The sequence below is a fragment of the Poromitra crassiceps genome, assembly GCF_964638095.1.
Source record: "Poromitra crassiceps genome assembly, chromosome: 12".
NCBI classification, from domain to species: domain Eukaryota; kingdom Metazoa; phylum Chordata; class Actinopteri; order Beryciformes; family Melamphaidae; genus Poromitra; species Poromitra crassiceps.
In genome coordinates this window covers 16,034,034-16,058,908 of record NC_139632.1, presented here as the reverse complement: position 1 = coordinate 16,058,908, position 24,875 = coordinate 16,034,034, and the positions used below count along the sequence as shown (strand labels likewise).

The 24,875-nt window shown below is 44.9% G+C and overlaps 1 protein-coding gene and 1 pseudogene across 2 annotated transcripts in view; one reads left to right on the top strand and one right to left on the bottom strand.

The window, feature by feature from the left end:
• Window positions 1-3,172: 3,172 nt before the first annotated feature.
• arhgef18b (rho/rac guanine nucleotide exchange factor (GEF) 18b) overlaps window positions 3,173-24,875 on the bottom strand; it is a 49,387-nt gene continuing 27,684 nt past the window's right edge. Inside the window, exons 24-28 of the mRNA XM_083648181.1 lie at window positions 23,922-24,203; window positions 22,974-23,123; window positions 7,264-7,621; window positions 4,148-4,297; window positions 3,173-3,618 (exon numbers count right to left, since the gene is read on the bottom strand). Of these exons, the coding sequence (XP_083504307.1) occupies window positions 3,287-3,618; window positions 4,148-4,297; window positions 7,264-7,621; window positions 22,974-23,123; window positions 23,922-24,203 (1,272 nt within the window). The 3' untranslated portion in view covers window positions 3,173-3,286. The remainder of the gene's footprint in view (window positions 3,619-4,147; window positions 4,298-7,263; window positions 7,622-22,973; window positions 23,124-23,921; window positions 24,204-24,875) is intronic.
• Window positions 9,795-11,398, top strand: LOC310786938 (chitinase domain-containing protein 1 pseudogene; annotated as a pseudogene). Its single transcript has 2 exons — window positions 9,795-10,048; window positions 10,289-11,398. The product of its transcript is annotated as a chitinase domain-containing protein 1 pseudogene (transcript).

The following is a 24,875-nucleotide window of genomic DNA, read 5'->3' as shown; positions in this document are numbered from 1 at the left end:
TACAGCAAGAGGACATTAAGACTTGAGTTTATCCAAACACGTGTTCCCAACAGGCAGCATCACAACTCTCCTGTTAAGGTCCAATGTTCTCCACAGATCACGGTCCTGTACCTGGGAGTAGAACTGGGTAAAGTGCTCTCATACCAGCTTTACCGTTGTCTTCACAACTTTGCATCTCATCCAGAAGTTCATTCAAGGTGACACTTTTCAGAAGCCTTCACATACACACGGAAATCTTCCCAACATGAAAAACACCTCCGAAAACTTTTATAAGGATCGAAAAAGCATCGAGTGTGTTCACATGCCTGATAATATTCCAATGTTACTTGTGATGATCAAGAGCTGTGTTTAAGAGTTTCCATATATAGAAACCATATCCCTTCTACAAAAGCCTTAAGATACGTAAGCTCAGACGCTCATAAAGAGAAGCCCAAATATGGTAGCTGGGATGCTTTATGTATTATTCCATTTATTATTTGTGGTTTGGATAAGTTCTTATTTCATGGCGATATTCAAAATATTCTGTCCCGTCGATGTATAGAAATATATTTGTAATCTAGATATCAGAATGAAAATAAACAGTGATTCCCAAATTAGACCGTAATCAGGTCAGGATATGAGCCATTATCTGGACAGCAATGTGTGTGACCCTGTAGCCACACTCCTTTGGACTCCTTGGATGGGTGTTTTCATAAGTTTACTCATCTTACAAGTAGTAACTCTTCATCGTCTACTACCACACAACCATCACAGTATCGTTTAGCCTTCATATCGGAGCACAGTGAGGGACCCAATCAGTCCAACGTCTCTTTGGTTAACCGACTGAAATGAGTAGATTATTTAGTTTTACCACTGCTACATAATCTTGGTGAAACATCAGTCATTAATCGCAAGAGTACCAGAAAGAGGGGAGACAGCGCCCCCTGACTTCAACGCTACCACATCGACACAGATTAGGACATTAAATATGCGTACCTTCATCTCCGGTTCATTTGACATCTTAGCGATGACGTGATGGTGGGGCCATAATCCACCATCAGTCCTATCCTAGACATACATCGTCGTACAAACACATCTATGTGTGTAGGTTGCTAAGTTTCTAGGCTACACACACACGTCATGTATGCATACACGTAGACATTTTGGCCGATGGCCATATCTGATTCATGTCGAATTGTTCTTAACATTTCCATACATGGATATGTAGGGAGGCGGTCAGTGCGCAATAGATCACATATGTACATAATATACATAAACACAAAGTCATTGAATTGCTCAGAAAAACCCTTCTCAAGCTCTCACCAGCTACTGATCACGGCTTGAGCGACAAGCTTACAGTAGTTGGACAAAGACAAAAATTCCCTCGGGGGAAACCAAAAATTTCATTTGAAATTTCCCCCATAGCAACAAATTTGCCCAAAACATGAACTTGTCATCTACGTAATGATTTTATCTACACACGCCCATGGTATATACAGACAATTAAATGAGACGTACATCTCCATATTTCTTCATGAATAAAAAAAGATAAAAGACCTTAGAAATCTTAGAAAACAGATGATAGTGGTTCTTGCCGCAACACTTGTCTGTCAAGCACAGAATCGCTTTGATGATTTAAGAGCCGGCTAATGAAATGTCATTGGCAAATCACTAAAACGCACCGTCAATGAGACCTTGGGGCCCTCAATTAAAACTGACATCCTCATGTAGGCCTACAGTATACCTCCAAGATATACCGGCTTGTTAAGGCCGACTCGTTCCCACATTCCGGCTTTCAAAAAAATCCACTTGTCACTCACATGAACTCTTAATTACCTGGCTTGTGTGAAAACCTCAGGGCTTGTTTGGAACTGAAATGACGTGGTTTGAACTGGGGAGTTAAAACTATCAAATGCTTCGTAAATCAAACCCAATACGGCCTCCACGCTTGTCCAGTGGGTCTGTAGAATGTGTTGTACCGTATGTGTGTGTATGGGGGGGGGGGACGACAGGTCGAAGTAGCTTTTACGACACCTGTACCTCAGGGAGCTGTTGTCTTAAGTACAGAACAGTCATTGTCTGTTGTTAGCTCTTTAGTCTGCGTTCATTTCTCTAGGGCGGGTAACTGTCCATAAAATTGAAGCATTTAAGAAGCAATTTCCCCCCTAAAACTAACAGCCTACGGCATGGTTAGGAATATGAAACACTTGCGGGAACAGATACGTCTCTTAAATAATCTTAATTGAAATGTCCGTTTCTGATCCGTTGACCAAATCCAAGTCATGTGTCACAATCAGTGGCAATGGTTAAGAGCTGCTCCAGTGTTTGAGCATGATTAAGAAGAAAAAACAAAAAACAAAACAAAAACTAAGTCAAATTAACCTTCACAATATTGACAACTGTACAGTCAAGCGATACAAATTCAGTCAAGATAAGTTCATTCATTTGTCTGGAATGGAGTATTTACACACTGTGCAAAAGAAACATCTCGTCACAAACGTCAAGTACAAACTGCTCACGTGTTAAGAGTTGGGTCACTTCTGGGGTCCTGCTTAATGGTTTCTGTGCTTCCAGGGCCATGAGAAGCAGATGTTCAGGGCTGCTCACCGTCACCATGCTGCAGTCTCAGGCTCCTGAAATGGACCCTGCACCGTTTCTTTCAGAGTGTTCCTTATTGAACTCACAGTCAAATCCACTGATCTCGTTCCTTCACTCAGCTCTCTGGGCTAAAACGTCTTTGGATCGGTTGGACTTCATTTCAACCCTTCATGTCATAAAAAAAAAAGCCTTCAGTTCATTCATCAAAACTCCCCTCTTCGTACTTGTCAACACTTCCTATTGAGTTTAGGAATACAATTTAAAAAATGAAATCAAAGAAGCCGTGGTTGTTTAAAGGGAAGATGAGCTCTTAAAATATATGCTCTGCTACGAACAAGGAATGGGCTGATTCTAAAATATTTTCATAAAATGATCGTTGTGAGTTTTTCTTTCTTTGTGTGTGTGTGTGTGTGTGTGTGTGTGTGTGTGTGTGTGTGAGAGAGCCAGTAAAATCCTATCCTCTGCTCATGGACTCTGGACAGATGTTCAGGCCAAGTTACCCGAGCCCGCCTCAGACACGCCACCACCTCCACAGATCCAGATGAGGCATTTTGTGATCACACACATATTTTGTATCCACACAGAACACCCCCCCCCCCCCCACCTCACATTACCGTGAGTTAGCGGCTTCTTGGAACGGGCTTTGGAGAGGAGAACAGCCGTGTTTCTTTACATGATCTGAGGGCAGCGAGCGGACTGGAGTGGCTGTTTAGAAGAAGATGACGTCCTCCTTATTGAGCTCTTCTGTGTTGATCCTGTAGGGAGGGGGCATGCTGTGGCTCTGGCTGAGCCCGGGGACGTGTGGCTGGGGCTGGGGGTTAGGACTGACGCCCTGCGCCTGCAGGTGGGACTGGAAGTGGAGGGCGGCCGGGCTCTGCGAGTGGAGAGGGTTGAGGCCTTGGGTGGGCGGCTGAGTGGAGGGCTGAGCGTGGGACTGGGGAGGGGGTATGGGGGGCTTCTGAACGCTCGGAGGGTGGGAGGCGATGGTGGAAGTGGTGGACTGGCTGTCGGGTCCGACGCCGTCTGGAGGACTGAGTGAATCTGGAAGAGATCGACCGAGATCAGACGAGTCCACTTACAGAAAAATGAGTGGTAGACCGTTCATTTGTACTTTATTCATGCAGCTGGCCGGCCTCATTCAACCGATCCGAAATCTACCAGAGGAAATCATACCAATGTTTTGATTTTTGTCAGTGGTAATTGATGGAATCGGATCAAAGTGATAAAGTGCCTGTGTCAGCTGTGCAGACTGCCATTAATCAGACTGAAACATATGGGACAATGATAGCTGTTTACACAGGGTGAGGCTGGGCATGAAGACAGGATTTAGAGGGGAATGTGTTTGGGTGGGGCAGGTTTGCCCAGGTGGAGAATGTGTGTGTCTGGCACTAACCCAGTTTAATAATAATGCAGGGACAAGGGCGGACGAGAGGACAGAGTGTGTGTGTGTGTGTGTGTTTGCCTTGATGGGCTGTAGGTGGATGTGTGTGTGTGTGTGTGTGTGTGTGTGTGTTTGCCTTGATGGGCTGTAGGTGGATGTGTGTGTGTGTGTGTGTGTGTGCTAAGGTACCTGCGTGGTGATGGAGGGAGTGGGGCAGAGTGGGGGCAGACACCGACAGGGGCAGCTGCTGGTGGGGGCTGATGGAGCGCTTGGCCTTCAGGCTGTTGTCGTCTCTGGCTGACAGCTTCAGCGGCAGCATCTGCTTCATATCCACTGAGGCTGAGGGAGAGGGAGGGAGGGAGGGAGGGAGAGAGGGAGAGAGGGAGGGAAAGGAGGAGAGGTGAGAGAGTAAGACCAGAGAGACACAAAGAGAGAGGATGTGATTAAACTGCAAAATTAGATTGCAACACAGCCTTAGCCTCTTTCCAGGCTGTCATTAGATTTATAAAAGAGGCCACCCAGTGGAGACACCGCTAATGTGACCCGAAAGAGCCGCTGAACTCAGTCAGGTCAGGGCCATGCCAGGCACAGAGAGCTGAACTCAGGTCAGGTCATGTCAGGCACAGAGAGCTGAACTCAGGTCAGGTCAGGGCCATGTCAGGCACAGAGAGCTGAACTCAGGTCAGGTCAGGGTCATGTCAGGCACAGAGAGCTGATCTCAGGTCAGGGCCATGTCAGGCACAGAGAGCTGAACTCAGGTCAGGTCAGGGCCATGTCAGGCACAGAGAGCTGAACTCAGGTCAGGTCAGGGTCATGTCAGGCACAGAGAGCTGATCTCAGGTCAGGGCCATGTCAGGCACAGAGAGCTGAACTCAGGTCAGGTCAGGGCCATGTCAGGCACAGAGAGCTGAACTCAGATCAGGGCCATGTCAGGCACAGAGAGCTGATCTCAGGTCAGGGCCATGTCAGGCACAGAGAGCTGAACTCAGGTCAGGGCCATGTCAGGCACAGAGAGCTGAACTCAGGTCAGGGCCATGTCAGGCACAGAGAGCTGATCTCAGGTCAGGTCATGTCAGGCACAGAGAGCTGATCTCAGGTCAGGGCCATGTCAGGCACAGAGAGCTGATCTCAGGTCAGGTCATGTCAGGCACAGAGAGCTGATCTCAGGTCAGGCACAGAGAGCTGATCTCAGGTCAGGCCATGTCAGGCACAGAGAGCTGATCTCAGGTCAGGGCCATGTCAGGCACAGAGAGCTGAACTCAGGTCAGGGCCATGTCAGGCACAGAGAGCTGAACTCAGGTCAGGGCCATGTCAGGCACAGAGAGCTGATCTCAGGTCAGGTCAGGGCCATGTCAGGCACAGGGAGCTGAACTCAGGTCAGGGCCATGTCAGGCACAGAGAGCTGAACTCAGGTCAGGGCCATGTCAGGCACAGAGAGCTGAACTCAGGTCAGGGTCATGTCAGGCACAGAGAGCTGATCTCAGGTCAGGGCCATGTCAGGCACAGGGAGCTGAACTCAGGTCAGGGCCATGTCAGGCACAGGGAGCTGAACTCAGGTCAGGGCCATGTCAGGCACAGAGAGCTGAACTCAGGTCAGGGCCATGTCAGGCACAGAGAGCTGATCTCAGGTCAGGGCCATGTTAGGCACAGAGAGCTGATCTCAGGTCAGGGCCATGTCAGGCACAGAGAGCTGAACTCAGGTCAGGGCCATGTCAGGCACAGAGAGCTGATCTCAGGTCAGGGCCATGTCAGGCACAGAGAGCTGATCTCAGGTCAGGCCATGTCAGGCACAGAGAGCTGATCTCAGGTCAGGCACAGAGAGCTGATCTCAGGTCAGGGCCATGTCAGGCACAGAGAGCTGAACTCAGGTCAGGTCAGGGCCATGTCAGGCACAGAGAGCTGATCTCAGATCAGGGCCATGTCAGGCACAGAGAGCATGAGCATCAGTGACTATGACTCAGATGAGTTTGGACGTCACCTGCAGAGGACGAGGGGGCGGCACAGGAAAGCCTCTTGGCCACAGCTGCTTTTAGAAAGAGCTCGTCGTAGAAGAGAAGAGAAAGGCCTCAACTAACCTCAAGCTATGAACATGTCTGCCCAGCGGGGTGCAGGGCAGGCTGCTGTGGATAACTGAACAACTGGGGGGAAAAGTCGCACACTCCTCTTTCCATTTGCTGTGAGTGACACTCCTGGCACTCTATTTCTGCCGTGTGTCACAGCAAATAGAGAGGATTGTGCAACTTTCCACATGCTATTCTATATCATTTCACACATATCAGAAATATAGGATATATACGAGATGAGTAATGTGTGCATTGTATTCGCATGAACATGTCTGCAGAATGTCATATATACATGAACATGTGTGCAGAATGCCATATATACACATATATAGACATATACAGTATATACATGTACATATATACAGAATGCCATATATACACATAGAAAGTGACGAGACATGCATGTGTTGTGATCCACAGCACGAGTTGTTTTTCACAGCCATTCTTCTCATCAAATATATTAAATTGACAGATGAAGATAACATATGTACAGAATGTGCACATCTGCATACGTGCAATCCAAGCTGTTCAACTGATGCAGGTACCTACTCACATTTAAAAGGCCCAATATGTAACTATTTTACCTTGAAATAACGGCTTCAAAATCATTTTGATGGCACACTGACTTGTAATGGGGAGAATGGCGTCGCCTGCTGCCTGACCTGACGAAGAGCCTGCAACGGCTCGAAACGTCTTTTAAAATGCAAAATTAAACAAAACATTGGGAGCTAATCAGTGTCGCGAGTCTTTTTTAATCTTGGAGAATGGCGTCTCCGTCATTCCCACTCCACGCCCCGGGCGCCTAGTTCCTGCAGTATGGAACTTGGTTGAGCAGGTCGGATCACCCGGAGAAACAGAAGTTACCTGGATGTAACTCCATTTCCTACTGCAGCTCCCTATTAAAAGCTTTGCACTGATAAACTAATGGGACACTTTTATTGTTAAGAATGTATAGCGTTTGAAATGTGTCTTGAATTTACAAACAGGGAAGTAAGTAGCATCTATTAGCATCCTGTAATTGACACTTGTGGCAGCAGAGGCCGCTGTTGCTGCTGCTCAGTGGCTTTCTACGTATTGGGGCTTTAACTGATGCGTTTGTCTTGCTCAGGGAGACTTTGACAGGATGTATGGTGATTCAACCTGTGCCCTTGTGGTTTCAGGACAGTCTCTCTATACCCCAGGCCACTCTGTCACCAAAAACGGTTGCATGAAATGCAGTATTTGGCTCCAGCGCCTTCTTACCAGTGCTGTCGGTGCGATGCGAGGCCTTGCCGCCCTTGCCCGCCTTCTCCTTGCCCCTGCTGAGGGCCGCCAGCTTGGTGGGGATCTGCTGCTGCACCCCCACCAGTTTGTGCTGCTGGTTGGTGGTGCTGAAGAGATGGAGCGGCACCTCCGTCTTCACCGGCAGGGCGGCGCTGCCCGCCTCGCGCCGCGACGCCACCTCGGGACGCTCGGGGTAGTCCGCCGGCGACACGGACGGGCTGGAGCGCACCAGGGGCTTCGGGGGCAGAGGGAGGGGCAGGTCAGAGGCGCTGGTCGAGCTGGGGATGCCGGAGGACATCAGCAGCTCCCCGTTCAGACTGCCAGACAGAGGAGCCACCTGGTGGAGAAGGGAGGAAGACACAGAGACAGAGACAGAGACAGACACACGCACAGACACAGACACACACACACACACACACACACACACACACACACACAGAGATGTGTATGTTAGTCATTGGGGACAGACTGAATGTCGGGGGAGGGTCACACGTCATCTTCGCTTGTTGCAAACATCATCATACGAGACTTCAAATTTAGTATCCAAGTTCACAAAGGACAGCTACCCAACCCTGCACTGTCATTATCCACATTTGCGGTTGGATTCCGTTTGGAATTTGGAGTTGTGGAACCTCATGTTTGCATGTTGTGTTGTGTGTGTGTGGAGGGAGCCTGCACTGCACTGGAGCTCGTCTTTGAAAAAAACTTTGAACAACTTCTAAAGAGTACAGAAGGCACACACACACGCACACACACACACACATGCAATACGCACACGCACACACACACACACTATAAATGGTCTGTGTGCCGCTGTACCATTAGGGAAACACAATCTGTTGAAGAGCAGGGTATTTATGGGCTAAAGAGAGAATCAGAAACACATGCTACTCTTTCTGCTGAGCACACACTTTGCTATGTGTGCTGTCGGCTTTTGATGTGTTCCAAGAGGCTCGACGAGGACAATGCACACACACACACACACACACACACACACACACACACACACACACACACACACACACACACACACACACACACACACACACAACAAATGGGAAACCTTAAACCCTTAATAGTCCCTGTGCACATAAAGGCGTGTCTAACTAAACAGGCAGGGCTGTTAGACAAGCAGGGGAACAAGCAAATGTCTCCCATGACATCAGTGGATAAAAGACACTGACTACATTGTCCACTTAATGACTAGATTGAGGGAAAGATGATCTAGAGATCAAGTCGACATCATCATCCAGTCTGCATTCAATGAAATGGACCGTGAAGATGACTAAAACAATGGTGTGTGTGTGTGTGTGTGTGTGTGTTTAATAATCCCACATGTGCTTCATTACATGAACAATAAAAAAACTACTTTTCACCATATATTCCAAACAGAGTAGATCCCGAGTTTAAGCTCTGTTATGACGTAACCCAATGTGCTGTGGAAAGACATAAAAAAATGTAGGCAAAGGCAATATAATTGTTTGTCAAACTGGCATTCTCAAGGAACCGCACAGAACCAGATGTATTTTGCCTGTGACATTGTGTACTATTGGTCAAAGTTAGCCTGCAAACAACATGTGGTTTAGGTATGAATCCTATAATAACAATGTGAAGTGTCTGTGTGTGTGTGAGCAGAATTGTGTTCAGTCACACAGCTATGACATTGTAGGTGCGATCGGGCTGAATCTTTCAGTAAGTGTAAAGAGCACGCCTGTGGGTAACCTAATGGGGATTTCTTTTTAAATTAGGTAATTAGGGCCGATGAATTGCCCTAATGATGTGATGTGTCACTCGAGCAATGATGACATCATCTGGTGACATCATCACTGATGACATCACTCACTATTGACATCATCGAGTGCTTGAGTGGCATCACTGGTAGTCTACATCACTGGTGACATCACCAATTCTATACATAAGTCCTGGAGCTTTGGTTTCCAGACCAAGGGGGGTCTAACTCCCAGGGGTCAAACATCGTCATCGTGTATAAAATTGCGGGTTGGGCGGTGTTTGTTTGGTAGTCACGTTTTTGCGGGCGATGTTTGTGTGACATCATTGTGACGCAAATCGTGACATCATCATCGATGTCATAAATCCCACATGTTGCACCCATGGCGCATTGTCTCCATCGAGTGCACACGCTACACAGGGACATCATCACTGATTTGTGATGCATAATATCATGACATCATCAGTGACGTCATAAATCCCACCACATTGTCTCCAGAGTAACACAAATTGCTTAAGGCAGGCGGTGTTAGCAAATCGTGACATCAGTGCATATCGTGACATCATCAGTGATGTCATAAATCCCACATGTTGCACCCATGGTGCATCGTCTCTAGCCAGGCTACATCGTCTCCAAAGACTGCCCCCAGAAAGTTGTCATTTCAACTGGCACCGAACTCATTTGACCTTCTTAACTCCCTTAGTGGAAATGCGAGCGACATTAATCATCTTGCACACCATCTCCTGCTGCTTGATGGTCAGTGCCACACTTTCAAAAACGGATGCAAAGAAGCCGCCCAGAGCTGAGGCAGAGACATCTGTCAGAGCTGAGGCAGAGACATCTGTCAGAGCTGAGGCAGAGACATCTGTCAGAGCTGAGGCAGAGACATCTCTCAGAGCTGAGGCAGAGACATCTCTCAGAGCTGAGGCAGAGACATCTGTCAGAGCTGAGGCAGAGACATCTGTCAGAGCTGAGGCAGAGACATCTCTCAGAGCTGAGGCAGAGACATCTCTCAGAGCTGAGGCAGAGACATCTGTCAGAGCTGAGGCAGAGACATCTCCAGCAGAGCTGAGGCAGAGACATCTCTCAGAGCTGAGGCAGAGACATCTGTCAGAGCTGAGGCAGAGACATCTGTCAGAGCTGAGGCAGAGACATCTGTCAGAGCTGAGGCAGAGACATCTCTCAGAGCTGAGGCAGAGTCAGAGCTGAGGCAGAGACATCTGTCAGAGCTGAGGCAGAGACATCTCTCAGAGCTGAGGCAGAGACATCTGTCAGAGCTGAGGCAGAGACATCTGTCAGAGCTGAGGCAGAGACATCTGTCAGAGCTGAGGCAGAGACATCTCCAGCAGAGCTGTCTGTGGTGGAGAGAGGCCTTGTTGTGTCAGACCTGCAGTGGCGAGACATAGTGAAGGAGCAGAAGAGACACTCTGCTCATATTAAGCGGACGTTTCAAGAACCTGTGCTTGGATACATCACACCATGGAATTCCCATGGCTATGACATAGCCAAGGTATTTGGATCCAAACTGACTTCAGTGTCTCCCGTGTGGCTTCAGCTTCGGCGCCGAGGAATAGAAATCTTCGAAGTCACCGGCCTCCACGACCACGACCCAGGCTGGGTCAAAGCTGTACGCAAGTCTAACAGAAAAATCAGGATGGTGCCTCGACTGTTATTCGATGGCTGGTCTTACCGGGACTACGCAACTGTGCTTGGCAGTGAAGATGAAATTGAAGAGCTGGGAACTGAGCTGCCGGATGTTGCAAAGACAGAAGGCTTTGATGGTTTTACTTTGGAGCTGTGGAGCCAGCTGGGAGGTAAGAAAAGAGCCGAGCTGGTCCATTTGATAAAACACATACAGTATGTGAGACTTTGAAGACTAAAAGACTAGACTGTATCCTGGTCATTCCACCTCCTGTGACAAACACGGGGCAGCCAGGTATGTTTGGCAGGGAGGAGTTTGAGCAGTTGGCTCCGGTCGTAGACGCATTCAGCCTCATGACATACGACTACTCCAGTGCTGGCAGCCCAGGCCCAAACTCCCCTCTGCCCTGGGTGAGAGACTGTGTTCTCCAGCTATCACCCGACACTCAGTGGAGACAGAAGATCCTGCTTGGACTTCATTTGTATGGTCTAGATTTTGCAAGCCAGGGAACAGAGCCAATCCTGGGGGGCAGGTACATTGAGATCTTGCGAGAACTTAGGCCAAAACTTCTCTGGGATGAACACGCTGCGGAGCATTATTTCATTTACAAGAGGAATGCAGTTCAGCATGTAGTGTACTATCCAACGTTGAAGTCCATCTACCTGAGGATGTCTTTAGCTACTGAACTGGGCACAGGGATTTCCATGTGGGAATTAGGACAAAGACTGGACTATTTCTATTAGGGCTGCACAATATATCGTTTCAGCATCGTCATCGCAATGTGCACATGCGCAATAGTCACATCGCAGAGCGTGCAATGTCAAGTAAGCTAAATTAACTGATAACATACAGTAATGCACGCCCTCTCTGTGATGTTCTAAGCTCTTTTCCTACTAACTATAGTACTTTTACTCACTTAGGATCCTGCAACTCACCCTGTCTGTGGCTAAAAACACACTAACTTCCTACTACGTCAACCGCGCACGTTACCCACTAGGCCACCTTCTTAAATGAGCAAGACTTGATAGACCTATTTAAGACTTTTGGTGAAAATTCCTGTATTTTTTCATATCGCAATATATATCGCAGATTTAAAAAATATTGCAATGTCAGTTTTTTCCAATATCGTGCAGCCCTAATTTCTATGATCTTCTATGAGAAGAAATAGGGACAAGTTTATGACAACAATTGACCTTTTTGAAAATCAGCATAATGGATTCACAATTATCTACCGTAATTTGGGTTTGCCCCACCCCTCTCCTTTACCCCTCTCAATTCAAACATGGTAAACCAAAAATGCTGTTGTATTATTTTGTCTCATTTTCTTTTCTGAGTCAAATGAACTGTCGGCAGACTTTAGGCCTAGTTTAGACTGTAGTGTCTTTACCTAATGTAAAAGTCTGTTTAGACTGTAGTGTCTTTACCTAATGTAAAAGTCTGTTTAGACTGTAGCGTCTTTACCTAATGTAAAAGTCTGTTTAGACTGTAGTGTCTTTACCTAATGTAAAAGTCTGTTTAGACTGTAGTGTCTTTACCTAATGTAAAAGTCTGTTTAGACTGTAGTGTCTTTACCTAATGTAAAAGTCTGTTTAGACTGTAGTGTCTTTACCTAATGTAAAAGTCTGTTTAGACTGTAGCGTCTTTAATATAATGTAAAAGTCTGTTTAGACTGTAGTGTCTTTACCTAATGTAAAAGTCTGTTTAGACTGTAGTGTCTTTACCTAATGTAAAAGTCTGTTTAGACTGTAGTGTCTTTACCTAATGTAAAAGTCTGTTTAGACTGTAGCGTCTTTACCTAATGTAAAAGTCTGTTTAGACTGTAGTGTCTTTACCTAATGTAAAAGTCTGTTTAGACTGTAGTGTCTTTACCTAATGTAAAAGTCTGTTTAGACTGTAGCGTCTTTACCTAATGTAAAAGTCTGTTTAGACTGTAGTGTCTTTACCTAATGTAAAAGTCTGTTTAGACTGTAGTGTCTTTACCTAATGTAAAAGTCTGTTTAGACTGTAGCGTCTTTAATATAATGTAAAAGTCTGTTTAGACTGTAGTGTCTTTACCTAATGTAAAAGTCTGTTTAGACTGTAGTGTCTTTACCTAATGTAAAAGTCTGTTTAGACTGTAGCATCTTTAATATAATGTAAAAGTCTGTTTAGACTGTAGCGTCTTTACCTAATGTAAAAGTCTGTTTAGACTGTAGTGTCTTTACCTAATGTAAAAGTCTGTTTAGACTGTAGCGTCTTTACCTAATGTAAAAGTCTGTTTAGACTGTAGTGTCTTTACCTAATGTAAAAGTCTGTTTAGACTGTAGCGTCTTGACCTAATGTAAAAGTCTGTTTAGACTGTAGTGTCTTTACCTAATGTGAAAGTCTGTTTAGACTGTAGCGTCTTTACCTAATGTAAAAGTCTGTTTAGACTGTAGCGTCTTTACCTAATGTAAAAGTCTGTTTAGACTGTAGCGTCTTTAATAATGTAAAAGTCTGTTTAGACTGTAGTGTCTTTACCTAATGTAAAAAGTCTGTTTAGGACTGTAGTGTCTTTACCTAATGTAAAAGTCTGTTTAGACTGTAGCATCTTTACCTAATGTAAAAGTCTGTTTAGACTGTAGTGTCTTTACCTAATGTAAAAGTCTGTTTAGACTGTAGCGTCTTTAATAATGTAAAAGTCTGTTTAGACTGTAGTGTTTTTACCTAATGTAAAAAGTCTGTTTAGACTGTAGCGTCTTTACCTAATGTAAAAGTCTGTTTAGACTGTAGCGTCTACCTAATGTAAAAGTCTGTTTAGACTGTAGCGTCTTTACCTAATGTAAAAGTCTGTTTAGACTGTAGTGTCTGTACCTAATGTAAAAGTCTGTTTAGACTGTAGCGTCTTTACCTAATGTGAAAGTCTGTTTAGACAGTAGCGTCTTTAGCTAATGTAAACGTCTGTTTAGACTGTAGTGTCTTTACCTAATGTAAAAGTCTGTTTAGACTGTAGCGTCTTTACCTAATGTAAAAGTCTGTTTAGACTGTAGCGTCTTTAGCTAATGTAAAAGTCTGTTTAGACTGTAGCGTCTTTAGCTAATGTAAAAGTCTGTTTAGACTGTAGTGTCTGTACCTAATGTAAAAGTCTGTTTAGACTGTAGCGTCTTTACCTAATGTAAAAGTCTGTTTAGACTGTAGCGTCTTTACCTAATGTAAAAGTCTGTTTAGACTGTAGCGTCTTTACCTAATGTAAAAGTCTGTTTAGACTGTAGCGTCTTTAATAATGTAAAAGTCTGTTTAGACTGTAGCGTCTTTACCTAATGTAAAAGTCTGTTTAGACTGTAGCGTCTTTACCTAATGTAAAAGTCTGTTTAGACTGTGGCGTCTTTAGCTAATGTAAAAGTCTGTTTAGACTGTAGCGTCTTTAATAATGTAAAAGTCTGTTTAGACTGTAGCATCTTTACCTAATGTAAAAGTCTGTTTAGACTGTAGCGTCTTTAATAATGTGAAAGTCTGTTTAGACAGTAGCGTCTTTAGCTAATGTAAACGTCTGTTTAGACTGTAGTGTCTTTACCTAATGTAAAAGTCTGTTTAGACTGTAGCGTCTTTACCTAATGTAAAAGTCTGTTTAGACTGTAGCGTCTTTAGCTAATGTAAAAGTCTGTTTAGACTGTAGCGTCTTTAGCTAATGTAAAAGTCTGTTTAGACTGTAGTGTCTGTACCTAATGTAAAAGTCTGTTTAGACTGTAGCGTCTTTACCTAATGTAAAAGTCTGTTTAGACTGTAGCGTCTTTACCTAATGTAAAAGTCTGTTTAGACTGTAGCGTCTTTACCTAATGTAAAAGTCTGTTTAGACTGTAGCGTCTTTAATAATGTAAAAGTCTGTTTAGACTGTAGCGTCTTTACCTAATGTAAAAGTCTGTTTAGACTGTAGCGTCTTTACCTAATGTAAAAGTCTGTTTAGACTGTGGCGTCTTTAGCTAATGTAAAAGTCTGTTTAGACTGTAGCGTCTTTAATAATGTAAAAGTCTGTTTAGACTGTAGCATCTTTACCTAATGTAAAAGTCTGTTTAGACTGTAGCGTCTTTAATAATGTAAAAGTCTGTTTAGACTGTAGCGTCTTTACCTAATGTAAAAGTCTGTTTAGACTGTAGCGTCTTCACCTAATGTAAAAGTCTGTTTAGACTGTAGTGTCTTCACCTAATGTAAAAGTCTGTTTAGACTGTAGCTTCTTTAATAATGTAAGTCTGTTTAGACTGTAGTGTCTTCACCTAATGTAAAAGTCTGTTTAGACTGTAGCTTCTTTAATAATGTAAGTTTGTTTAGACTGTAGCGTCTTTAATAATGTAAAAGTCTGTTTAGACTGTAGCTTCTTTAATAATGTAAGTTTGTTTAGACTGTAGCGTCTTTACCTAATGTAAAAGTCTGTTTAGACTGTAGTGTCTTTACCTAATGTAAAAGTCTGTTTAGACTGTAGCATCTTTAATATAATGTAAAAGTCTGTTTAGACTGTAGTGTCTTTACCTAATGTAAAAGTCTGTTTAGACTGTAGTGTCTTTACCTAATGTAAAAGTCTGTTTAGACTGTAGCGTCTTTAATATAATGTAAAAGTCTGTTTAGACTGTAGCGTCTTTACCTAATGTAAAAGTCTGTTTAGACTGTAGTGTCTTTACCTAATGTAAAAGTCTGTTTAGACTGTAGCGTCTTTACCTACGGTAATGTAAAAGTCTGTTTAGACTGTAGCGTCTCTTTACCTAATGTAAAAGTCTGTTTAGACTGTAGCGTCTTTAATAATGTAAAAGTCTGTTTAGACTGTAGTGTCTTTACCTAATGTAAAAAGTCTGTTTAGGACTGTAGTGTCTTTACCTAATGTAAAAGTCGGTTTAGACTGTAGTGTCTTTACCTAATGTAAAAGTATGTTTAGACTGTAGCGTCTTTAATAATGTAAAAGTCTGTTTAGACTGTAGCGTCTTTACCTAATGTAAAAGTCGGTTTAGACTGTAGCGTCTTTACCTAATGTAAAAGTCTGTTTAGACTGTGGCGTCTTTAGCTAATGTAAAAGTCTGTTTAGACTGTAGCGTCTTTAATAATGTAAAAGTCTGTTTAGACTGTAGCGTCTTTACCTAATGTAAAAGTCTGTTTAGACTGTAGCGTCTTTAATAATGTAAAAGTCTGTTTAGACTGTAGCGTCTTTACCTAATGTAAAAGTCTGTTTAGACTGTAGAGTCTTTACCTAATGTAAAAGTCTGTTTAGACTGTAGTGTCTTCACCTAATGTAAAAGTCTGTTTAGACTGTAGCTTCTTTAATAATGTAAGTCTGTTTAGACTGTAGTGTCTTCACCAAATGTAAAAGTCTGTTTAGACTGTAGCTTCTTTAATAATGTAAGTTTGTTTAGACTGTAGCGTCTTTAATAATGTAAAAGTCTGTTTAGACTGTAGCTTCTTTAATAATGTAAGTTTGTTTAGACTGTAGCGTCTTTACCTAATGTAAAAGTCTGTTTAGACTGTAGCGTCTTTACCTAATGTAAAAGTCTGTTTAGACTGTAGCGTCTTCAATATAATGTAAAAATTTGGTATGCAGTCCACCTGTTCACTGATTGATGACTGTGTGTAGGACACTTCCTCCTGGGAGATGGTTAACACATGATGACTGCTTCACAGAGCACGAAGGGCAGATCCATCCAGCTGTGACTGTGTGTGTCTCCCCTAGCTGCTGTGGCAGAGCATGACGGTAGCACCTAGGGCAGAGAGGGGCCCTGTGGTGGGAAAACTCTCCGTGTACCGCCCCTCTTTTCCCTAAATCCTCCTTTCTTCTTTCCTTCCATCATTTCTCCATCTTTCAGCACTCACTCATGTTGGCACACAGATGTTGCATTGTTCCCAGTGCGAGAGGTGTTGGGCCTTAAACGGCGTAAACAGCAGGTTTCCAGGGCAGTAAAGCGTGTGGAAGCTGTCTGACTGACGGCACAGAAACAATTAGTGCTGGCCGGCTTCCAGGAGCTCCCATTAATCACAGGCTTCGGACCGGCTAATTATACAGCCGGGTTCCTCTCATCCTGCAGAACTGCCTGGATACTCCCACATCAGCACATACACAGCTCAGCGTCTCCCGGTGCTCAACCTGTTGCCTGGTACACAATGGACAACATGGGGAAAGAGGTGCTGCTTGCTACCTGTAACCCTAAGTTGAACTACATGGCTGGTGGAGGAGTGACAGGAGTGAAAGAGTCAATGTGCCGCTGTGTGACCCATGGCGACGTCATTTGATTAGCAAGCGGTGATAGGCCTAAGCTAGTCTAGGCCTAAGCTTCTGTAGAATCCAAAATTCAAAGTGCATCATGATAATCCATAATTCATGTGCTTTGTGTGTCAGTTTCAGTCCTCCTGGGGCTACACATAATATTGCAACATACATTTTCTTTATGGCATATTGCATTATCCATAGCTGAGGAATCGATGGCAATCAAACATGATGCATCAAAGAGCTGCACATGTAATTCTAGGATAATAATAATAATAATAATAATAGATTTAATCTATAGCGCCTTTCTAGATACTCAAAGCGCTCCACATATCATGGGAGGGGGAGGGGACTCAGGTCATCCACCATCAATGTGTAGCACCCACCTGACCTGGGTGATGCACAGCAGCCAGTTTGCGCCAGAAGAACGCTCACCACACATCAGCTATCACGGTGGAGAGTTGAGGACTGAATGTGCCAATTAAGTAATGATTAGGTGGCCATGATTAAAGTGTGGGAATTTAGCCAGGACAGGGTTACACCCCTACTCTTGCGAAGAGTGCCGATGGGATCTTTATTGACCACAGAGAGTCCACTCAGTTTAACGTCCCCATTCGAAAGATGGTGCTCACTCACAGGACAGGGTCCCTGTCTATGCCCGGGGGCATTGGGAATGGGAATATTATTCATGCGGTTAGAAGGAAGAGCACCTCCTACACCGCTTCCAGCAACCAGATGCATAGTCTCCCATCCAAGGACTAACCACAGCCAGACCTGCTTAGCTTCCCCAGGAAAGCCAGTGATGTAACGCAGGAGCCACTGGTATTTGTTAAATCGTAGAATGAGCAAGCTGTTATTTAGGTGACCCACAATGAGTGAACAGAACATTCAGTCAATAGAAACTATACATAGTGGCAGAGGGAAGTGGAAGGAAGCTTAAGTGTACCACTGGACACAGTGTGCTGTAGCTCAGGAGGTAGAGCGGGTCGTCCACTAATAGCTTTGGATAAAAGACGTCGGTGGTTCGATTCCCGCGTCCTCCAGTCTGCATGTCGAAGTGTCCTTGGGCAAATTGCTCGCGATGGTGTGCCAGCATCCTGCGTGGTAGCTTGCCACAATCGGTGTATGAATGTCTGTGTGAATGGGTGAATGTACCGTACCTACTGATTGTAAAGCTCTTTGGATAAAAGCGCTATATAAATGCAGGCCATTTACCATTTAACAGGTGGGGAAATAGCTACACTGACAGACGGAGAGGAGAGGAGAAGATAAATATCTGCCCTCAGGCCGAGTGTTTTGCCTTGGCTCCACAAAACAACTGCCCCCAGGCTGCTCATAGAGGATGTGAGTCACAAGGCTGTGAGTGAGTGAGTGAGTGTACACGGTGAGCGTGAGGAGTCAGTCAGGGGGCTTTTCACACCACAGGAAGGAACACAGTCAGACTGTGGTGTCATAAATCAGCCTGCAGACTGGGAGCGCAGGAGGGGCAAGATAACGAGGTGTGGAGACACCGATACAGGACATCGTTTTACTACTGACCTTTTAACGTTTTCCCTTAACCTTTGCAAACCTCGCCATGTGCGAGCAATGCCATGCTTCGTGTTCATGTCGTTAGTCACACTCGCACAGGAAGCGATCCAATACTACAGTTTTCTACTACTTTCTAACTGCTAGCCACTGTTCATTCAATTTCCCCGGGCTTTTCCAGCACGTCAGGGGATTGGGATTCCTGACGTTTTAAAGATAAAGAACCAGTTATTTCCTGCTGCGTTGTGCCGGCCATTTACCTTCAAACCTGCTGTTCAAATCCAACACATTCCACGCGTAACCTTGATTTGGCACCACGTGCTTTATGACTCGACATCCACAATCTGACTGAGCAATCTGTCCCTGCTCCGACCGACAGCCAATCAGAGAGCGGCCCGACGCATTCCTTATCAAGTGGCTAGATGACAATTTCGCAACTCACCTTGCATCCACTCTCTGCAGACTGCGGGCGGGCACAGCAGCCAGCTACAAGTAACAGTGGCACTGCGCTAGGCTAGCCTGTGGCTGCTGCTGCGGTAACATCGACGAAGTGTGATCAGTTGAGATAACACAGAAAAGAAGTTGTTCTGAAGTCAGGACATGCCTCAACTGGCACATTTCTTGCCCACACACACACACACACACACACACACACACACACACACACACACATAACTGCACGCACACGCACAGTCGCACATGCACACACACGGGCATGTCTTTTTGATGAGGCCTAATCATAGCTCTATGGGTTAGCTGACGATCCTTAATGCTGGGTGGTGGAAATTAAATGTCTGTTGATATCAGGTTGGCATGGAGCCTGGAAGAGATCCTGAGGTCACAGCTGATGAAAAGACTGTTTGATGTTGTTTGACGCAGAGGGGGAACCGACCGTTTCCAAACATCCCATAACCACAGCCAAGAAAGTCCCATGGTAGTGCCAACATTATAACACTGCAACGCTACAGCAACTGTGAAGAGACGCAGATGCATAGCCTTCCATCTGCATGTGTTCAAGTCCTGCAGACGCACGTGCAAGCAGACACTTCTGAGCTGATCTAAAACATGTTGGGGCCCTTCAGTGTCTCCCAACGGTCGGAGACCAAGGGGTCCGTTCGGTCCGTTCATTTAGTTTGTACAAAGCAAAGTCCCAGAGCAACCACATTTGGCAGGTGGGTTCCTCTGGCCCTCCCAATACTCAGGCAAGGCCAGAGACCCCCATGTGTCGACCAGACGGTGGCGCTATAGCAACTTTACGTTTTGGGCTATTAACTTCTGAACCATATGCGCCCCAATCAAAATGGATTACTGGATTACTTGGTTCATTCTACATCCATCCACATAGGCCCTGCCCATTTTCATGAATTTTGGCCAAAACTCTTTTTTTCCCGGTACACCTTCCACAAATTTTGTTCAATCTTCACCAAACCATGACACACAGCGTGTGTGCTTTTCATATAATTGACTAGGAGTGGGGGAAAAAATCGATTCACCTAAGTATCGCGATTTTTAATGTCACGATTTTTTGGATCAATCTTTTATTCCAGAATCGATAATCGCAAATTATTATTTTTTATTTTATTTATTTATTTATTTTTTTGGGTGCTTGCAGTCAGGCCACTCACTGAACAGCAGGCCAGGCGCCGCCTACTGGTTTACTAGTGGTTTTATTACTTTATTAGTTAGTCTGAAGTAATAATTACACTTCAGGGTTAAAGTGGGTGCATCTCATTGTAAAATTGGACTTCAAACGGCCCAAATCTGGCTTCAAACGGCCCAAATTTCACGCGCGTTGGCCCATATCGGCCTGGCCTGCTTGGTATCTAATGCCCGGCCTGAATTATGATCCCAGTCCGCCCCTGTTTTTAACTATATCGCCCAGCCCTACTCATGATATATAATATACAGTCTCTAGTGTATGATTCAACTTTTCCCATGTTCTAATCTAGTGTAAAAAAGCAAACAAACTGAAAAAAGAAAAGAAAAAAATAAACAAAAATCGCAATAAATCGTAATATCGAATCGCAATAATCGTAGAATCGCAATACTTAAGAATCGCAATATAAATCGAATCGGCACCCAAGAATCGTGATAGTATCGAATCGGGAGATAAGTGAATCGCCACAGCCCTATAATTGACCTCCAAAGTTTGGTCAACTGTTGTGGGTCGGGTCTATTTCACAAAAATCGCCTTAACTCAGGAGCACTTTGTCCGATGGTAACCCAAGTTGAGTTAGGTATCTACTCTGAGTGTCGGTGGCTCACCTGGTAGAGCGCGTACCAGGCTTAGTCCTTTGCGCAGCCGACCTGGGTAGGCCAATCCCTTTCTGCCATTTTGAATTTTGTCCAAAACAGTTTTTTTCGCTTTTCCTTTACGGACTGCGCCAAGGAACTAGCTACGCCACTGGTGGGAGACGACACGTTTGCAATTTGCTTGTTTAATGGGGTTCTTCTGAGTGCTGACGAGGTCTAAGCTCTAGATCTGATCTACCTCGGATCTCATCTTGCAGAGCGCGACACAAACAAACATACCGCACTACAATCTGATTCACCGTCGCCGCTTCAGAATCTGCCCCTGTAATTATCTGGCTCCCTGCATTACTCATCAGAGCAGATTAGCTCAATTCAGCCAGAGAATCCCTCTCCAAAGAAGGCCAGAGGCTGTGGTTTTCCAGAGACTCCCTCTCCAAAGAAGGCCAGAGGCTGTGGTTTTCCAGGAGCCACGGTGGAATGTCGTAGGTTCAACTCCCGCCGCAGTCAAAGGCCTGCCTGTTGCAGTAATGCGATGACGGGCCAGTAATGCATGTCAGCTGCTTGTGTTTGTGTACGACTCGTCTTGAGTTAAGCCAGGCTCCGAGTCACTGAGGCGTGCCATCAAAAGGTCTTGTTACTGTGAAATGCTGCTTGGCCAGACACACAGAAACAGGGACAGACCACATGGTAGAAGTCTGGTGGTGGCCAGGCGTTTCAACCACACGTCATGAGTAAAGGTAATCGGATAAAGACACAAAATGTGGAATGCACAGTTGCTAAAGAACAACAACATACACACAAGTTTGTGGACAGGTCAGGACATGAACGGCCTAAAATGAGGTCATCTCTCAGTCACTCAACCTACTGTGCTGGTGGGAAGAAGAAACACTGGCCAATCAGAGATAACAGCCATCTCTCAACCGGTGACGAATGGCAGCCAGTTGAGAGATTAATGACATTGCCAGAGACAACCCCAATCAGAGAGGCCTATAAACACATCTGTGTCAGTGTGTGTGTGTGTGTGTGTGTGTGTGTGTGTGTGTGTGTGTGTACGTGTGTACACGTGCATCTGTACACACACATGATCAGAAACCAGTCCATCCGGTGAAAAGGTATAAGTTCCCAAGCTGCGGAGTTTCCCTTACCAATAAAGCAAAGCTGTATGGTGATACAGGCCCATAAAAACACTAAGGGCTGATATTAAGTAGCTTTACTGTAGCTGCTGCACAGATCTATTAGCACTGGGCATGAAATTACAGTCAGTGGATCCTTCTTAAAGCTCCTCTCCCATGAAACTCACAAACAATGGCCCGCATTGTATCAGGTGGGGAGAGAGAGAGAGGGATGCAAATACGGGAAGAGAGGGAGGAAAGGAGGGGAAAAAGGAGGTAAAGAGCACTAAAAGGAAAGCGTAGGTGGTTTCCTAGGCGAGCGGTTGGAAGTGTATTGAGTTGTGCGTGTGTTTATCATTACACCCATCTATAAACAGGCTGTGGGAGCTGAAACAAAGTAAGGGTGGATACACGATTCATGCCCAGGGGATGGAAGGAAGGAGAGACCCAAGCTAGTAGGCAAATGGGAAATTCATCTTTATCGCTTTTGCTACCATTATCTATTATCTGGCCCAGGGGAAATATTTCACCCCACTTTTTTGGGGAGCTTGGGGGGTCCCTGATAATATATTGATCATAAAATGTGTCCCCCCCACCCCCCTAACAAGATATTGGTTTGTTCCCTCAGGGCAACACTGTGCACTGTTCTATGGTACTGAAACCTCCACAAGACGGGCCAGGTGTGTCAAGCCAGACCCAGGGTGCCTTCCTCCCCTCTCCTGGTTGGCTGGCTCCAGAGGGGGAGCCAACCAGGAGAGGTGAGCCCTTCTGGGGTTGGCTTTGCATGCCTGGCCCCTCCCACAGAAAACCTTGATGTTTCAGTAGTACCCTCAGCAGTGTTGCCTTGAGGCAACAAACAAAAAAACAACACTTCTAAATAAAAACAAAATAACTAAGTCAAAATGAAAGTTCCTCGTAGCTTTAAACAAGTTTGATTATATATTTTTAAATATCTAATGAAAAGCAACCTTTTTATCTTCTGAAACTCACATCTCTGTAAAATATTGGCTAGAATTGCAAAAATGAGCTTGAATTATTTTGCCTAATTAAACCAGATTGTGCCCCAATTTGTCATTTTAAATGAGCCAGCATCAGTTAGCTAGCCAATATTAGTCTTGTATGGTGAACTGTTTTCCCAATCCATAGTGTATATTGAGACATTTCTGTGTCAAATTGGTATACTGTTGTATGCCCCCTTATAACCACCCCACATCACTAGTTGCCCACCTCGATGGTCTTCCTCTTGATCTTCTTCTGGTAGTCCAGGCGTTCCTTCTCTCTCTCCACAGATCTGGTGGACTCCCTCAGCCTCTCCAAATCCTGCTGGTACGTCTCCCTCTGCCTCTCCAGCTCCTCCCTCTCCTCTGCCAGACGCTCCTGCATCAAAGGATCAGCAAAGTCATTAAGTCTGTCAGCAGCATGGACCGCTGCAAAGTATACCCACTGATAGTTGGCATCATTAAAGGCAAACATATTATTAAATTTGAAAACAAATCACATTCATTTGTAAAAGTGCACCATGGGTTCCATTCCAACTTACATAAACATAACATTATAACTGCATTGCAATCTGCAGGACACAATTTCCACAGTGCTTTACAGTACAGACTGCACAATTATTTTTTTAAATCACAGTTGTCCCAAAGTGGACGTTGAGCTACACAGGACTAATGATACAGAGGGAACAAAAAATGTAGAAAACCTATATGGAGCTAATTGAATGAAAAGATTGATTCTGGTGGATTCATTTCATTGACTTGCAGCGTTGCTTCCCTGGTTGTGCACAAGCTCAGCACACATCCTGCACAATATTAAGCTCCAAAATGCATTCAAAAGTTAGATGCAGGAATTGCAGATACAGCACTTTTTATTGAGTTTGCGAAACTTATGTGCAAGTATGCACGACTTTAAATACAAATACAAAACAGTTGCTGTAATCTATAAAAGAAATGGGGCCATTAGTAGAAAAGGGCTGTCTAGAATTATTGTACATTTGCACATTGTAAATGTGCAAATGTACAATTTACAATTGCACATTGTTAATGTGCAAATCTTGCTTTGACTCTGAAATTCAAGTACAAAGCAAAAGCAGGAAGTTGACAAAATAAAGCCAAGAGTATAAATGTCCTGCCATGAAATGAGCTCCGTAACGTTGGGCATGGCCAGCCGCCTCACCTCCAGCCGCCTGCAGTCCTCCTCTCTCTGTCGCAGCTTGGCCTCTGCGGCCTGGGCCTGGGCCCGGTGCCTCTCCCTCTCCCTCTCCCAGCGCTGCGTCTCCTGGCGGTGCTGCGCCTGCAGCTTGTGAAAGCTGGCCAGCTCCTCTCTCTGCAGGGCCAGGGTCCGCTGCTTCTCCTGCTCCAGGAGCCCGCTGACCCGCCCGCGCCCGGGCAGGGCGGCCCGCTCCGTCAGCGAGGCGCGCTGCAGCTCCATCTGACTGTCCTGCTGGGAGACGATGGCCTGGAGATGGAGGAGGGGGAGAAGAGGAAGAGAAGAAGGTTAAGGTCCAAGTCTTTGTAGGCCAACCCGGAGGTTAGCATCGCACTGGGTTCCCTCGTCTGGAAGTCACTGGGATTTTTGTATGGGGATTTTGGTTAGATGCCTGAAATATGGTCTGTGGTTAACACAAGCTTATGAAACTGACATATTTGATAATCTTCACAAAAATGAACATCACTTTTATGACTTTCTAAGTGTAAATGCAATACAGAACTCTGAACAATATAGTTGAATAGCCCCCCGATATATTGTATGTCAATCACAGGAAATGGCTATGGCATTTCAAAACTATACTCATTACCGTGCTGGAGACTAGAAATGTATTTCTGTAGAATACGGTGATAACTGCAGGTAGCTTATACGCTCTTCACTTGAGTTTTCTTCTTTCTCTATTTTTCACAACTGCGCGTTATAACTCTGTTTTTAATTACTTTGTTTATAGGTTTTAGCTTTATCTGCAAATAGACTAAACTAAAGGCAGGTAAAGTTACATCAAGTGCACTGTGACAAACAAGGGTTTTTATTTTTTTTTATTTTTTTAAAATCAAGCATGTAATTTGATTCGACATAACAATGACAGATCGGCCGGTTGCACCAACAGGTCTTACACTGGTCTTAAGCTAAGTTGGTCGT